Source organism: Delphinapterus leucas, chromosome 15, assembly GCF_059928025.1.
Source record: "Delphinapterus leucas isolate spDelLeu-1000000601 "Yukka" chromosome 15, BTC_Dleu_Yukka2, whole genome shotgun sequence".
Classification (NCBI taxonomy): Eukaryota; Metazoa; Chordata; class Mammalia; order Artiodactyla; family Monodontidae; genus Delphinapterus; species Delphinapterus leucas.
Window position 1 is genome coordinate 72,133,099 of NC_143143.1, and position 17,558 is coordinate 72,150,656.

The 17,558-nt window shown below is 47.7% G+C and overlaps 1 protein-coding gene across 3 annotated transcripts in view; it reads left to right on the plus strand.

Moving 5' to 3' along the window:
- L3MBTL1 (L3MBTL histone methyl-lysine binding protein 1) overlaps positions 1 to 7,695 on the plus strand; it is a 36,925-nt gene extending 29,230 nt beyond the window's left edge. For all 3 annotated transcript variants that reach the window (XM_089896928.1, XM_089896929.1, XM_089896930.1), the window contains one exon: positions 1,411 to 7,695. In XM_089896928.1, the coding sequence (XP_089753054.1) occupies positions 1,411 to 1,545 (135 nt within the window). In that variant the 3' untranslated portion in view covers positions 1,546 to 7,695. The remainder of the gene's footprint in view (positions 1 to 1,410) is intronic.
- Positions 7,696 to 17,558: the final 9,863 nt, after the last annotated feature.

A 17,558-nucleotide genomic window follows, 5' to 3' on the forward strand; every position in this document is an offset into this window, starting at 1 on the left:
CCCTGCGTCGGCAGGCGGACTCTCAACCACTGCGCCACCAGCGAAGCCCTGCTTCACCTATTTTTAGATGAAGCAGGGTTTTTTTGTTTTTTTTTAAGAAAGGTTATTTTATTTATTTATTTAGGGCTGCATTGGGTCTTTGGTGCTGCACGCGGGCTTTCTCTAGTTGCGGCGAGCAGGGACTGCTCTTCGTTGCGGTGCGTGGGCTTCTCATCGCGGTGGCTTCTCTTGTTGTGGAGCACGGGCTCCAGGCTCACGGGCTTCAGTAGTTGTGGCTCGTGGGCTTAGTTGCTCCGCGGCACGTGGGATCCTCCCGGACCAGGGCTCGAAGCCATGTCCCCTGCATTGGCAGGCGGATTCTTAACCACTGCGCCACCAGGGAAGTCCCAGATGAAGTAGTTTTAAGTAGATAATGGCCATCATGACATTTCACCCCTGAGTACTTCAGCACGCATCTCTAAAAACTAAAGTCTTTCTCCGCATAACCACAACCTTGTTATCCCACTGAACAAGTGGACAGTAGCTCCTTTATATCACCTAATACCCAGCCTGTATTCAAATTTCTCTGCTCGTGCCCAGAGTATCTTTTGCAGTTGGTGTTTTTGAGCCAGGACCCAAGCAAGGTCCACACAGTTGGTTTAGGTTGTTATGTCTCTTAAATATCTTCTATTCTAGAATAGTTTCCTCTCCTTTTTTTATTTTTGTGTGTGTGTGTGACATTGGAAACAGTCTTGGTGAATGTGAACTTCTAGATCTGTCTCACTGCTTCCTCGTGGTGTCGTTTAACTAGGTCCACTCTCCCCTGTGTTTCTTATAAACTGGATGTCAGGTGCAGAGGTTGGTTAGGTTCAGATTTAATCTCTCTTTTTCTCTCTTCCTCTCTTCCTTCCCCGCTGCCCCTTCCTTCTCAGGAATAGCTCATAGGTAACATGGTAGCGCTCAGCCTGCAGCACGTGGGAATGCCCTCGGTGTCTGCTTATTTACTATTCGCAGTGCCAAGATTGACCCTTATGTGGGCACAGCAACAGCAGGTATTTTGAAGCCGCTGTCAGTGAGGACTCAGAGGACATTATGTAAACACATACTGAAATCCAGACCAGCCAGCAGAAAGAGACAGAGCTAGAGCACGTGTGCGTGCATGTGTTTGTGTGTGTCTGTGTCTGTGTGTGGACGTGGGGAAACCAGTGGATATCTTTCTTTCCTTCTCTCTCCCCATTGCTGTCTTCCTTTTTTCCTTCCTCCCTCCCTTGTCCTTTCTCCTCCCTCTCCCCCTCCCTCCTGTTTCCCTTCCCCCCATCTGTCCTTTACTCCTATTTTCTTTCTCCCTCTCCACTCCCCACACACACCCCCTCCTTCCCCGTGACCCTCTCCACCTTCTCCGCTTTCCACCTCCCTCCCGCAACTCCTCAGATGATTGACGGCGAGGCCTTCCTTTTGCTGACACAGGCGGACATTGTGAAGATCATGAGTGTCAAGCTGGGCCCAGCCTTGAAGATCTATAACGCCATTCTCATGTTCAAAAACGCCGACGACACCTTAAAGTGACCGGCTCAGGGCTGGTCTCTTAACTTATCTCCCTCTGCGGCTGCTGCTTCCTTCCCGGCTCGAGTTCCTCACATCCCATCCGTGCCCCTGCCACCCTCTGTCCCTTATCAGGGGTGGTCCTTCTCTCCGGGGCTGCCTTGTACAAGGTCCAGGGAAGCAGAGGAGCCCTGGGGAGGATGGAGTCCTAGCCCCCGAGTCCTAGAGCTCATCTGCCACCGGGCACACCGGTGAGGGTGAGACTGGGCGGGGGGAGCGCCACTGATGGAGAAGTTTGAAGGTGCCCCACCCATGGCGGCCCCGCATCTCCAGCGACTTGTTTCATCACCAAAGGGTCTTTCTCTCAGCCGTTAAGAACAGTCTGGTAGAACAGGAGTCCTCCAATCTGAGGCCCTTTTCTCTTTGGCATCTCTCTGCGCTCTTGCTTCCTTTCCTCCTATCAGGAAGCGACCCTGCCGAAAATGTATTTATTCAAAAAGACACCTCCCCTCTGTCTGTCTGCTGGTTTTGCTGCCCACATTCTGCTGTCTGGTTTCCTGGGCGTGGCCCAGCCAGACCCCGCTGGCTCTTCCCCCTTAGACGGGTGAGCCCCAGAGATATGTCTTCATAGGATCCATTGGGAGGCTTTGACTGCCTTTCTCTCTTTTTTGCCTGGAAGTGGGGGATTCTGAGCCAGGATGCCTTCTTCAACACGCCCAGTTCTGGACCACATGGTATTTTAGTGTCCCATGCCCCGTCCTGTTCCCAGTAGAGCGGGTGGTTAGAACCTGTTTAACTTCTGTAGCAGAGGTTAAGGTTCTACGATGTCCCCCTTACACCCCTTCTGTGTCAAGTGTGGAGAAGAGGCACCCTGGCTGGCTAGGTGGCTGAGGCCAGCCCCAGGGTACATCATATAACCTCGGGCCTTGGGCCAGCAGGGCAGTCCGGCAGGCGTGGTGGCTTTCAAAGCTGGGTATAGCATCCTTCTTTGCAGCCATGGGTCTCAGCCAACGTGTTGCCCGGGGGGTGAGGGCCCTATGCCTGCCAGGCCTCCTGCCGTGGGGATGTAGCATGCTACCTGGCACATACACCCCATGGCATCACATTCAACCTGTCCCTTAAATGTCTTGCTCTTGGGGAGTCTTACAAACACCCCTTGAAGTTGGGAGTTGTGAAGAAGGTGAATTCTATCTTCGATGTCTCCATGTCCCTTAAGCCTCTCTTACCACTCTCCATCTGTCTTGCACTGCCAGCCAGGTGCCTGCCAGGGCTCTGGGACTTTGACCTTTCTGTCCAGGAGGGGGCCTAGCCTCTGCTGAGCCACTGCCAAACCCGCCTCCCACCCTACAGGGGTGGGGCAGAGGCCATGGCAAGAGCCAGCCCCACACATGGAGGTGCGGAGCCACCGCCAAGCTCCTGTGGAGCCAGGGGCCTTCCCCAGACCCCTCCTGTCCATCATGTGATGTGTATGTGCGGGTGCGTGTAGGGCACTCTTGGAAGTGTTTGACAGGGTGCAGGTGTGAGCCTTGGTGCTGGGAAAATGTCAAGGGCTATTATTGTTAAAATATGAAGCTTTATCTTCGGGAAACCCAAAGCTCTGTTGAGTTCCTGCCCCAGCCCAGGAGGGAACCTTCTCTCACAGAGGCAGCTTGGCCAGGGCAGCCATTCAACTCCCCCAGCTGAGCTGCTGCAGGGCCGCAGACGGTCCTCAGAGGCCCTACCTTCCTGGGAGGGCTCGGCCAGGCCCTGCCTCGGGCTGGGGGTTGGATTTACAGAGGCTTGGGGCCCCCTTGGCCAGGAGTAAGGTGGAGCAAGCTGAGCCTCTCTCTCTTGGTTGCTTGGGTGGCAGTAAATCCCACCAGCTCCGTGGCCTCGTCTGCTCCTTGTGAAACTGGGGAGAGATGCTCGTTGACTCTGGTGTGAGGAGAAGACAGCAAGCACACACAGCTGTGCTGTGGGGCCTCTCCGCTTCTAAGGAGTGCCGCTGGGACGGCTGTGCCATGTGGGTCTGTCCACCACCATCCTAATGCTTGTCTACAGGAGAGACAGGATGGACCAAGGGCCTTGGAGAAAAGGGCCCCCAGGCCTCTGAACTTGGAGGCCTCAGCACTGTCTGCGCCAACATCAAACTCTGCAAAGAAACCAAATCATAAAAAAGGGGGAAAGAAATCTGCCTTCTGTCGACCCCGCTGCCGCTTCACCCCTATCCCTTCCCCAATGAGATTATTGCACCTTGACCTGGGCGCGTGCGGTGAGGGGTGAGGGGAGGGAGTTGGCACCGCTGCCCTGTGCCCTCCGCCCAGCTCTCCAGCGGCAGGAACCACATACCCTTTGGCCCCGGCAGCCTCTCCCAGCCCTTGCCCAGCCCCGGCCTAGGGCAGTGAGACGCCTTCTGTTTAATTTATGAAGCAGAGAGAATGATCCCAGAGTTCAAAAATGAAGCCTGTTTGCACTTTCATTCACATGCACTTTGGTGGAGTTAATGTTTTTTGTACTTGCCTCGCGAGAGAGAGAGAGAGAGAGAGAGAGAGAGAGAGAGAGAGAGAGTGTGTGTGCGCGTGTTCGTGTGTGCACGCACATGTGCGTGTTCTTTAAGAGAATCCTCTGGTTAAAGATAAAGTCACTCTTGACTCTTGAGAGAGAAAAAGTGACAAAATGTGGTGTATTTTGTCCGTGTATTGAAACAACATAAATAAACCTGAAGAACGGGATGATTTGCTCTGAGTCTGTTTCTCTTTTCATGATCCAACATCCAGAAAACACAAGATGAATATTTTGCCATCATTGAAGAGAATAAAGCATTCTGTTTGCTGTTAGGGGTCCTAAAGAGCCTGATTTTTATTCTATTTTAAAGATTAAAAAACAAAGGATAAAGATAAATGGGTATACTTGTCAACACTGAGAAATGTAAACAATGGGAACCCCCTGAAAACAGTGTGAAAATGGCCTGATCCTTGACAGTTTATAAATGGTCAAGGGCAGAAAATTCAATGAAGCCTCTGGTTTTTAAAATAACCTCAAATTTTGGGGTGTGGAAATGTCAAACTGAACAGTTAGAATTTGTTTAGGTTCCCAGAGATAGTATGAGCTGATGGGAAAGTGGCAGAAAAATTCAATCACATCAACGCCTTTCTGTCAGCATCCTTAATTCCTCTGCCCCACTGCTTTAGCCAGACTGCTTGGCTAGAATACCAGCCATGGAGCTGTCCAAGAGCCCATCTTCTCCACACCTTAACCAGGAACTTACCTTACCGAGTCGATTTGTGCCATGGTTGACTGATGATCTCTGGCTTCAGTGTCAACCCTTAGGGCTGCCCAGGAAGCAGCTGGAATTTGGAGGGCGGGTGGTGGATTAGGTTTGACTTCCCTTTTCATGCTCCTCAAACCTCCTACCCCATCACCTTCCTAGTTGTCTCAATAGATGTCCTCACCATCTATGTCACAGAGAAAATGGGGGTCCTCAGAAGGAATACCCCACCTTCCAGCCACCTCATCTTCCAGTCCCCTCCTACCTACATCCATCCTTCCTTCTTTCCTGCTATCATAGCGGAATAATTGATCCTTCCATTTGTCCAAAGTTAATCGTCTACCAGCCATGGCTGCTATAAAAGGAAAAGAGGGGCTTCCCTGGTGGCGCAGTGGTTGAGAGTCCGCCTGCCGATGCAGGGGACGCGGGTTCGTGCGCCGGTCCGGGAAGCGGCTGGGCCCGTGAGCCACGGCTGCTGAGCCTGCGCGTCCGGAGCCTGTGCTCCGCAACGGGAGAGGCCGCAACAGTGAGAGGCCCGCGTACCGCAAAAAAAAAAAAAAAGGAAAAGAAATATTGAGTGATGAGTAGGGACTTTTGGAAATTTCAAATGTGATTGCAGAGATAATTCAATACAAGTGTTGAAAGATAAAGTTGATATTGCCGCAAAAGTGGAATAAAAAAAGAGATGAAAATGGGAAAGAATAAGAAAATTAGAGGACTAACTAGAAGTCCAATATACAACTAACAGGAATGCCATTAAGAGAGAACAGAGAAAACAAATTATATGAAACAAAAACAAACTTAAAAAAAAAAGGAAATTTCACAGAGAGACAAATTAAAAAATCACACTGAATGCCCAGCACAATGGATGTAAAAGGAATGATACCAAGCCTCATTACAGTGAGATGTCAGAATAATGAGAACAAAGAGAAGATCTAAAAGCTTCCAGAGGGAATAAGACAGGTCACATCCAAAGGAACATGAATTACAGTAGCACTGAATGTCTCAATAGCTATGCTGGAAGCAAGAGAAAGGAGCAATGTCTTCACAATTCCAAAGGAAAATTATTTCTACCCTAGAATTCTGTACCCAGCCAAGCTATCGGTCAAATATGAAAGCAGAACATTTTCAAACGTACAAGGTTTCAAACTTTTACCTCCTATGCACCTTTCCTCAGGAAGCCACCGGAGGGTGTGTTCCATCAAAATGAGAGAGTATATAAAAAAGGAGGAAGATCCCAGGAATGCAAGGATATGTCTTTTCAAGATAAGAAAACCAATCTATATAATAGGCCACCTTACTAGAATGAAGGGGGAAAACATATGATCATCTGAATTGATGCAGAAAAGGCATTTGACAAAAATCCAACACCTTTTCACAATAAAAACTGTCAGAAAACTAAGAATAGAAGGGAACCTCCTCAACATGACAAATGGAAAGAATTAATATTCGTGGGTAGGAAGACAATATTGTTAAGATGTCAATACTACCCAAAGTGATCTATAGGGTCGGTGCAAACCCTATCAAAATTCCAATGGCCTTTTTTGCAGGAATGTAACATGTGATTCTTATGTTTGTATGGAATTGCGAGGAGCTCCCAAAAGCCAAAACAATCTTGAAAAGGAACAAAGTTGGAGGACTCACACTTTGTGATTTCAAAACTGACTGCAAAGATAATGTAATCAACATGTATGATACTGACATAAAGGCAGACCTAAAGGCCAATTGAATAGAACTGTGAGTCCAGAAATAAACCCATACATTTATGGCCAATTGATATTTTTAATAAATTTATTTATTTTATTTATTTTTATTTTTGGCTGTGTTGGGTCTTCGTTGCTGCATGTGGGCTTTCTCTAGTTGCAGCGTGCAGGTTTTCTCTACTTGCAACGTGCAGGCTTTCTCTACTTGCAGCAGGCGAGGGCTACTCTTCGTTGCAGTGCGCGGGCTTCTCATTGCAGTGGCTTCTCTTGTTGCGGAGCATGGGCTCTAGGCGTGCAGACTCAGTAGTTGTGGCGCACGGGCTTAGTTCCTCCGCAGTATGTGGGATCTTCCCGGACCAGGGCTCAAACCAATGTCCCCTGCATCGGCAGGCGGATTCTTAACCACAGCGCCACCACGGAAGCCCCAGCCAATTGATTTTTGATAAGAGTGTCAGGTCCATTCAATAGGGATAAGAACAGGACAATAGGATTTCCACATGTGAAAAAAGTGAAGTTCGATGCCTACCTTACACTATATAAAAAATGAACTCAAAATGGATCGATGACCCAAATGTAAGAGCTAAAACCATAAAACCCTTAGAAGAAAGCATAGAGGTAAATCTTTATGACCTTGGAATTGACAATGGATTCTAGATGTGACACGAAAAGTACAAGCAACAAAAGAGAAAAAATAGATAAGTTGAACTTCATCAAAATTAAAAACTTTGGGGACTTCCCTGGTGGCACAGTGGTTAAGAATCTGCCTGCCAATGCAGGAGACAGGTTCGAGCCCTGCTCCGGGAAGATCCCACATGCTGCGGAGCAACTAAGCCCGTGTGCCACAACTACTGAGCCTGCGCTCTAGAGCCCACGAGCCACAACTACTGAAGCCCGCGTGCCTATAGCCCGTGCTCTGCAACAAAAGAAGCCACTGCAATAAGCCCGCACAGCACAACAAAGAGTAGCCCCTGCTCGCCGCAACTAGAGGAAGCCCGTGCACAGCAACGAAGACCCAACACAGCCAAAAATAAATACATAAATAAATAAATTTATTTTTTTAAAATTAAAAACTTTTGTCTATCAAAGGACATTATCAAAAAAGTGAGAAGAAGACATATGGGAACATATGTATATGTATAACTGATTCACTTTATTATAAAGCAGAAACTAACACACAATTGTAAAGCAATTATACCCCAATAAAGATGTTTAAAAAAAAAAAAAAAAAAGTGAGAAGAAAACCTGCAGGGAGAGAATAGGTGCAAATTTTATATCTGACAATAGTTTAATATCCAGAATATATAAAGAATTCCTAAAACTAAACAACAAAAAGACAAGCGACCCAAATAAAAAGTGGCAGAGGACTTGACTAGACATTTCTCCAAAGAAGATACATTGACACAAATGGCTAATAAACACATGGGAAGATGTTCAACATCATTAGTCGTTGGAAAAATGCAAATCAAAACCACAATGAGAGGGCTTCCCTGGTGGCGCAGTGGTTGAGAGTCCGCCTGCCGATGCAGGGGATGCGGGTTCGCGCCCCGGTCCGGGAAGATCCCACATGCCGCAGAGCGACTGGGCCCGTGAGCCATGGCCGCTGAGCCTGCGCGTCCAGAGCCTGTGCTCCGCAACGGGAGAGGCCACGACAGTGAGAGGCCCGCGTACGGCGGGAAAAAAGAAAAAAGAAAAAAAAAAAACCACAATGAGATACCATGTCACATTCACTAGGATGCCTTAATCGAAAAAAAAAAAAAAGAAAAATAATAATTGTTGGCAAGGATGTGGAGAAACTGCTGGTCGGAATGTAAAGTGATGCAGCCACCATGAAAACTTCGGCTCTTCAAGGAGAAGTTTGGTTCCTCAGAAAGCTAAATATAGAATTACCATATTACCCAGCAATTTCACTCCTAAGTATATACACCTAAAAGATGTGAAAATGGATTATTTGTATGCCAGTGTTCATTGAAGCATTATTCACAATGGCCAAAAGGTAGAAACAACCCAAGTGTCCACTGATAGATGAATAGGTAGACAAAATATAGATGAATAGGTAGACAAAAACTGGTATATCCACCCATACAATGGAATATTATTCATCCATAAAATGGACTAAGCAACATGGATGAACATTTTGCTAAGTGATATAAGCCAGGTACAAAAGGACAAATATTGTATGATTCCACTTATATGAAGTATCTAGAATAGGCAATAGAGACAGAAAGTAGGTTAGAGGTTACCAGGGGCTGTGGTGAAGGGGGAAGTGGGAGTTACTGCTTAATAGCTGCAGAGTTTCTCTTTGGGGTGATGAAAAGTTTTTGGAAATAGATAATGAAGGTGGTTGTGCAACACTGAAAGAACTTAATGGTACTGAATTGTCCACTTCATAATGGTTAAAATGGCAAATTTTATTTATATAGATTTGACCACAATTTTAAAGATTAAAAAAAAAAAGAGGACACACAGAGAGAAAAATAAATACCATATGCTAACACATATATATGGAATCAAAAAAAAAAAAAAAGGTTCTGAAGAACCTAGGGGCAGGACAGGAATAAAGACGCAGACGTAGAGTGTGGACTTGAGGACACGGGGAGGGGGCAGGGTAAGCTGGGACGAAGTGAGAGAGTGGCATGGACATATATACACTACCAAATGTAAAGTAGATAGCTAGTGGGAAGCAGCCGCATAGCACAGGGAGATCAGCTCGGTGCTCTGTGACCACCTAGAGCAGTGGGATAGGGAGGGTGGGAGGGAGACTCAAGAGGGAGGAAATATGGGGATATAGGTATATGTATAGCTGATCCACTTTGTTATAAAGCAGAAACTAACACACCATTGTAAAGCAGTTATGCTCCAATAAAGATGTTAAAAAAAAAAAAGAGGACAACATAGGATCCAGGAAATAGGACCTCCAACAAGGAGAGGGACAAAAAGGGGACTCCCCTGGCAGTCCAGTGGTTAAGACTCTGTGCTTCCACTGCAGGGGGCACAGGTTCGATCCCTGGTCGGGGAACTAAGATCCCGCATGCCACGCAGCGTGGCCAAAAAAATTTAATTTAATTTGATTTTTAAAAAAAGGAGAGGGACAAAGGGAATTTCTAGAGTGATGGGAAAGGAAGGGCCAAGTTGACAACTGAGCAGCCGCCCAGATGAGAACAGAAGGATGAAAGTCTCCAGGAAGGATGAGAAAAAAAACAACCAAACTGAAATCGATATATTATTGTATTAGGAGGCTATTTTCAACTCTATCAGAGTTTGAGAGAGAATTTATATACGTGTGTGTATGTATGCAGAGGTATATGTTCGATATTTTAAGCCATCGAATGAGACAATTACTAATTAACTTTAGGAAAAGCAGAAGTGTGTATTTGGATGAGCGAGATCTAAATATTGTAAGAAGGAAGAGAGAGAGTGGCATGGACTTATATATACTACCAAATGTAAAATAGATAGCTAGTGGGAAGCAGCCGCATAGCACAGGGAGATCAGCTCGGTGCTTTGTGACCACCTAGAGGGCTGGAATAGGGAGGGTGGGAGGGAGACGCAAGAGGGAGGAGATCTGGGGATATATGTAAATATATAGCTGATTCACTTTGTTATACAGCAGAAACTAACACAGCATTGTAAAGCAATTATACTCCAATAAAGGTGTTAAAAAAAGAAAAAGAAAAAGAAGGAAGCCACTTGAGAATTTCTAAAAATGACAGATGGAGGAATCGCAGTATAATCATGCTATTTAGACACGTGGACGTGATTACCAAAGGAAGCAGCTGAAGTGCGTTCCTTGTCGGTGAGGAATGAGACAAGGAACTGAAGTTTTTCATTCTCCACCTCATAGTCCAGCTTGATTTTTAAAATTTTGTACATTTATCACTTTCTAAAAATCTTTTTTCCTAAGAGAAAACTAGGGGGCTCATCTCTGGCCTGTGTGTGAACGATGTTGGCCCAAGCGTCCTGCGCCCAGCCCACTTGGGTAACAGGTTTTTCAGTCCAATGCCTGTTATTCCCTCGGCCTATGGGTGAATCTGCAGGTGTGAGAGGGTGTGTGCAAGTGTGGGGTATTTGGTGGGAGTAGGGACAGGGGACCAGATAAAGCACAGAAAAGTGGGCTGAGGAATGTCAAGGTGGAGGGAATATTCACGGAGGTGGGTTCCTATTGGTTCAGGCTCTCGTTTCCCCTTCTCATCCCTGAGAAGAAACCTTTGACCTTCACACCCAAACTACAGAATCCAGCCAACTGAGAGAGAAGAGACAGGGAGATTGGAAGGGGAAAGAAGAAGGAAGATGAAGATGGGAAGGGATTGCCTTACTGCAGTGGCATCAGGGTAGGGGAGGCCTTGGCTATTTTCTGCAGTATTTTGAGGGGAATGGGCAAGTTTAAGCACTGCCGATAGCCATGTCAGTTGGTACAGCTCGTTACAGTAATTTGGTAGATAGGTCAAAATTAACCCAGCATTCCCACTTGCAGGAGTTTATCAGACAGAAACGCTTGCCCAAGGTCACAGGATATTAACACAAAGATGTTCTCTGCGCCCCGCTTAGAATTACTGTGATTTTGGTAACAGTTTGAATATCCATCAGCAAAGGAACAGTGAATAGGAAATATGAATGGGAAATTAATCCCACAATATGCAATGTGATACAGATGTTTTTTAAAATGTATGTGTTGACATGGAAAGCTGTGTGTGAGGGGAAGAAAGTGAGTTGCTGAACAATATGTATAGTACGGCCCATTTTTCTGGGGGGAAAATGGATGCGATATGTAGATGAGGGCGCAGACAAAAGTCTGGAAGGAGAATCACCGTTTTGTTAACGGCAGTTACCCCTGGCAATGAGATTGAAGGTGGGTTGGAGGAGAAGCTTTCACTGTTTATTTCAAAGTCTTCGGTATGTTGGAATTCTTCCCTACAGTTTATGCAACACCATTATGTGGGTTGTTGTTTTTTTTTAACTGGCTTTGCGAGTGTGTGGGAGGAGGGATGTAGGGGAGGAGGAGCTTGGCAGAGCAGGCGCAGCTCTGTCCGGAAAGGGGCAGGACCCGGGGCTCTGCCCTGGTTTGCTTGGTGCCCTTGGCCAGCCACCACTTCTCTCGGGGCAGGAGCCAGACACCTGCCGCTGTGTGTTGGCGGAGGCTGGGAATGAGGTGTGCAGGGTTCCTCCAGAGCACATTAGAGCAGCCAGTTTCTAAGGCACTAGAATGACTGGGAAATTGTTGACATTTTAATAAAAAAGCAGCGAAGGAGGCAGCATGGCAGTCAGACTCTTGAGTTGCCTGCTAAGAAGGGGGCACTGAGCGGAGGTTTTCTCACCTGTCCAGCAGGCCAGGCCCTACGCCTTCCCTGAGTTAGAACCCTTGGTCTGGGCAGCTTCAGATCAAGCAGGAGAAGACCTGGGGCGAGCTGAGCCCTGGTGCCTGAGCCTCAGTTCTCCAAAAAGCTGAGCGGGGCATGGGTCTCAGCTCAGCCATGGTTCTCCTCCCAGGACGGTGCCCAGGCAGGGCAAGACCAGGTGAGCTCTGTGCCCCGGCTTTGGCTCAACACAAGAGACTGCCAGAGGTATCAGGTGATGAGACTGGCTCCGGAGGGAATGAGCTGCCCCTCCCTCGATGGATCCATGATTGGGCTAATCCCAGAGGCAGGCGGGTGGTCCCCATCAGGGAGGCTGTGCAAGACAAGCCCTTTCAATGGTCAGTTCTCCAGGCTCTAAGAGAAAGGGAAAGTGACTCCGCTGATGGAATCAGGGAAGGCTATGTGGGAGAGTCAGCATCTGAGCTGGAATTGGAGGTGGGGTTCGGTGGAGGGGGGCGGAGGGAAGATTTCAGAGAGTGAAATGTGACAGTGTTAAAGGGACTTCAGAGCTCCTCCCTGTAAGGCAGAACACACACTGTCATCACCGATTCACATGAGGCTCAGGGAGCTGGAGTCGCTTGCCCAAGGTCACACAACTTAAGCTGTGCTGTACCTTTTTCAAAAGGGTCCCCAGGGCAGGGCCCCGTGGAGGAGCCAGTGGGAGCAGCCAGCATCGTGATTCAGGTCCAGCGGTTAATTAGTAACTGGAAAGCCCTGCAGCCGGTTCCCAGCCAGCAGGGCTGGGAGGTTGAACTTCAGCTGGTTTGGGAGCCTGAGCGAGTGGGTGACAGGTCGCTCCTGACCAGGAAGGTTGTTCGGCAAGTCAGGGTTGGGTTTCAGGTCAGAGGGACCATGCAGAGAGGCCGGAAGGCAGAGCTGGGCACGGAACTGCTGCCCAGGACCTGAGCTGGGATCCAGCCTTCTCAGGTGAGCGGCTCAGCTGTGAGCAGGGCACCTGCCTGCCGGCCTGTTGGTCTACCAAACTGGGGAACTAGTTACCTAGCTAATTTCCTTTCTAACTACCCTATGGACTTCTTTCCTTCCTAACACCCTCCTTGCTAACTCCCTTCCTTCATTTTTTCTATCATTTCCCTCCTCCCTTCCTTTTTCTTCCTTTTTTTTTTTTTTTTTTTTGTGGGATCTTTAGTTCCCCGACCAGAGATCAAACCCACACCCCCTGCAGTGGAAGCGCAGAGTCTTAACCACTGGACCGCCGGGGAAGTCCCCCTCCATCCCTTCTTTGCTCCTTTCCTTCCTTCCCTCTCAACTAATTCTCTGCCTTCTCAGCTGCCTAATTTTCTTCCTTCCTAACTAACCCATTTAATCCTAACTTCCTTCCCACTAGCTTCATTCCTTTCTTTTCTAAATTCCTAACTTCTTCCTGAAATTCCAGGCCATGGGCTTTGGAGTCAGACTGCCTGGGTTCAAAACCCAGTTATATCATTTACTACCTAGATGTCTCAGTCAAGTCACTTCGCCTCTCCATGCCTGTTTCCTCCTCTTTAAAACAGCAATGATGATAGTTCCTAACCCATGGCACTGCAGGAACAAAATAAGACCCAGTTGGTATGCACTGTTATTGGTATGTCATTGCTAGGCACTGGGCAGGCAGGCTTGTAAAGGAATAAATGACAGCAGAGTGAAGACAGTGTAATAACAGAAGTGGGCCCAGGGAAGGGAGCTAGGGCTCATGGCACTGGGGGTGGTCTGGCGGGGCTTCTGGGGAAGGCGAGTGAGGACAGGTGCAAAGGTTAGCTGAGCAGACCAGATTGGTCAGGGGAGTGTTCCAAGAAGAGGGAGCTGTGTGACACCACCCGCACTCCCACCGCATTCAGCAGGTCCAGGGAGATGGGGGCAGGTGAGTGTAGTGATGGGGCAGAGGGATGCAAGTCTAGGCTGGGGCAAGTTAGGGGTGGAACAGGCTGGAGGGTTCACGGAGGAGCTTGGACTACCCCCCGCCGGGAGTTTGCAGGGGTCTCTGTAGGTCTGAAGAGTCGGGGAAAAAGTATCGATGTTCATTCAGCCTCTGGCCAGAAAAATCAGAGGGCAGTGGTACCAGGAGAGAAAGATGCTGAGAGTTTGCTCAGGTGTGGGAGTCACAGTCAAGGTGATGGGAGAGTGTGTTTGGGGGCAGCAAGCATGTCAAAGCTCCCACCAGGACTTAGTACCTAAGTATTAAGTGAACAGCAACACTTTGAGAATTTTTACACAGTGGTACAAAGATAAAAAGGAACGTAACCCACTGTCACCTTGGGTCATGTCCCTCCAGCCGTTTTTTTGATGGTTATTTGCATGTCTATACTTTCTTTACAAAGATGGTATTCCTGGTCACCTACCATTTGGAAACCTGCTTTTTGCCTTGACATTGTATCACATGTATGTTCCCGTTTTGATTCACATAAGCTTGTATACCATTTTTTTAATAAATGAATTTATTTTATTTATTTATTTTTGGCTGCGTTGGGTCTTCGTTGCTGCGGGCTTTCTCTAGTTGTAGTGAGCGGGGGGCGACTCTTCATTGCAGTGCACAGGCTTCTCATTGTGGTGGCTTCTCTTGTTGTGGAGCACGGGCTCTAGGCGCACGGGCTTCAGTAATTGTGGCTTGTGGGCTCTAGAGTACAGGCTCAGTAGCTGTGGCGCACGGGTTTAGTTGCTCCACAGCATGTGGGATCTTCCCGGACCAGGGCTCGAACCTGTGTCCCCTGCATTGGCAGGAGTATTCTTAACCACTGTACCACCAGGGAAGCCCTTGTATACCATTTTTTAGCTGGGTAATTTTCCATTTTATGTATGTACTATAATTTATCTTATCAGTTCATCCCTTGATTCATTAGTCAAATAGGTACTGAGCACCAACCATATTCCAGGTTCTGATCTAGATGCTGGAGATTCAACAGTGAACAAGAAAAGCCTTTGCACTTGCAGAGCCGATGTTCTAGTTCAAGACAGAAAATAAACAATTAAAGAGTTGCAGGATAAGGTGCCAGAGAGTGATGTGTTACACCGGATGGGGAACCGGTGGGACTTGTACTGCAGTGTGGCCAACCATCCTGGTTTGCCCAGGACTGTACTGGCTTAAGCACTGAAAGTCTCACATCCCAGGACACCCCTAGGGTCCAAGACAAACTGGGACAGTCAGTCATGCGCAATCAGAAAAGTCCTCTCTGAGAGGTGACATTTGAGCAGAGACTTCTGTGATGTTAGTGGAAGCCAGCCATGCAGACATCTGGGGGAAGAATTCTAAGCAGAGGGAAACGTAAGTGCAAGGGACAGGAGTCTAGAGGGCGCTCTGTGTGTTTGAGGAACAGCAAAAAGGCCAGACAGGTTGTAGTGTAGTGAGAGGGAGCGCCTGGAGACCCAGGTGGAGATGGAGATGGGAGCCGGTTCACATGGAATCTTGTTGACTGTGGTAAAGACTTTGGATCTGAATCCTAAGTGTGGTGGGAAGAACAATGGAGTTTTTGAGCAACAAAGTCACATGGTCTGATTTCCAGTTTTAAAGAGTCACTCTGGCTTTGGTGAAGAAAGATTCTAGAGGCTTAAGATAGAAATAGGGACACAGGCATATATACAATGGAATATTACTCAGCCATAAAAAGGAACGATATAGTGTCATTTGCAGAGACGTGGATGGACCTAAAGAGTGTCATACAGGGTGAAGTAAGTCAGAAAGAGAAAAACAAACCTTGTGTAATATCGCTTATATGCTAAATCTAGAAAAATAGTAGAGATGAACTTATTGGCAAAGCAGAAATAGAATTACAGATGTAGAGAACAAACTTATGGATACCAAGGAGGGAAGAGAGGGGTGGGACGAACTGGGAGATTGGGATTGACATATATATACTACTATGTATAAAATAAATAGGTAATGAGAACCTACTGTTTACTCAATGATCTGTGCTGACCTAAATGGGAAGGAAATCCAAAAAGGAGGGGATAAATGTATACATATAACTGATTCACTTTGCTGTAGAGCAGAAACTAACCCAATATTGTAAAGCAACTCTGCTCCAATAAAAATTAATTTAAAAAAAAAGGGATGCTAGGGCAATAATCCATGCAAGTGATGATGGTGGCTCAGGACAAGGTGGTTGCAGTAGTTTCTGGATACATTTTGAAGGTGGAGTCTAATGGGATTTCATGGTGGAATGGAGGAGGGATGAGGGTGCAGAGTTTCTAGAATGAATTCCGAGTTGGTGGCTTGAACTTTTGAGTAGGTGGTAGTACCATTACTGAGATGGATGTCAGAGGGAGGAGTAGTCTGGGGCAGAGTGGAAGGAATAAGGTTCAAGACTTTCCTTTTGGACATGTTAAGAGTGAAGCGCCTCTAGGCATCTAACTAGTGAAGTGTCGGAGAAGCCAGAGTCAGGAGAGAAGCAGAACTAGAGAGATGAGTTTGGAAATCGTGGCGTTTAGTCGACACTGAAAACCATGAAACTGGTTGTGGTCAACTGGGGAACAAGTATAGATAGAGGCCGGGCCAGTGTTTCAGGGTAAAAAAGAGGGGAATCCAGTGGAAGATCTGAAGAAAGAGCAATCCTCGAGGCAGGAGGGAAACCGGGAGATCCTAAAGCCAGCTGCGAAAAACAGGTTATGTCCTCAGAGACACTGACTTAGATGAGGACAAAGAATCCATCGCTGGCTCTGGAACACGAGGTCATTGGTCCACTCTTCTGGAGGCATGTTGGGATGACAGCCTCTTTGGAATGGGTTCAAGAGAGAAAAGGAGGGGGAGTGGGGACCAAGTCCAGACAACTCTTTCAAGGACTTTAACTGAGAAGCGAACATAGCAGTGGGACAGTCTCTCAAGAGGGATGTAAGTTCCAGAGAGGGAGCTATTACAGCCGGCGGGTATTCTGAAGTGCCCTACTGTGGGACACTGAGGTTATTATTATTTTTATTATTGTTTTCCTGTTCTAAGCAGTGCTCCTAAATGAAGGCTGCATCAGTGTCTCATCATTGAAAAGAAATGTCCTTGTTCTGGGCATTTGTTTTGCCAACATGATATCCTGTCCATCTGTGTATTGGTTCAACATTTCTGTTCTTAAAAAATGGAGAGCTCTGATACTGTTCTTGGGTTTTCCTCGTATGACACCCCCGCTTCAGAGCCCACAGAGAACCCCCAAGGCCACTGGTCCCTCCCTGACCAGCCCCCTCGGCCCCAGCTGCACAGATACCCACCCTGTGGTGAACTACAGAGGTCTGGGTGTGGCATGTGGTAACCACATAGAAAGTTCCAGAAGGGCAGGAGCTTAGTCAGGCCCTGTCAACTCCTTCATTCCCCGGAACGCCCCATGTAACCTCCGCGAGAGAGAGGAAGGGACCCTGTGAGTACCTGATTATCGCACCAGGCAGCAAGGCCTTCACGCACCAGGGTGCCACCGGGACCCTGCTTCCTGGCTCTTACACAGCCAACCAGCCCTGCCCTGGAGACAGCGGCCAGAGCCCCGGAGCGCCGGCAGGGAAAGGCCCAAAGGGCCAGGTGTTCAGCAAAGACCAAGGCCACGCTGACTGAACCAGACACCCGGGCTCTGAAACACCTGCAGGTTCTTGGGAGGCAAAGGGCTCTCGGCTGCCACAGTGAGGTCTCTGGAACCTCATCTTCAGCCCTAGATGGTCTGTACCAGGCCTTGGTAGGCCCTGGGGAACATGTCTCCTCACAGACAGGCCCCCTACACACACACACACACACACACACACACACACACACACACACACACCACACACACACAA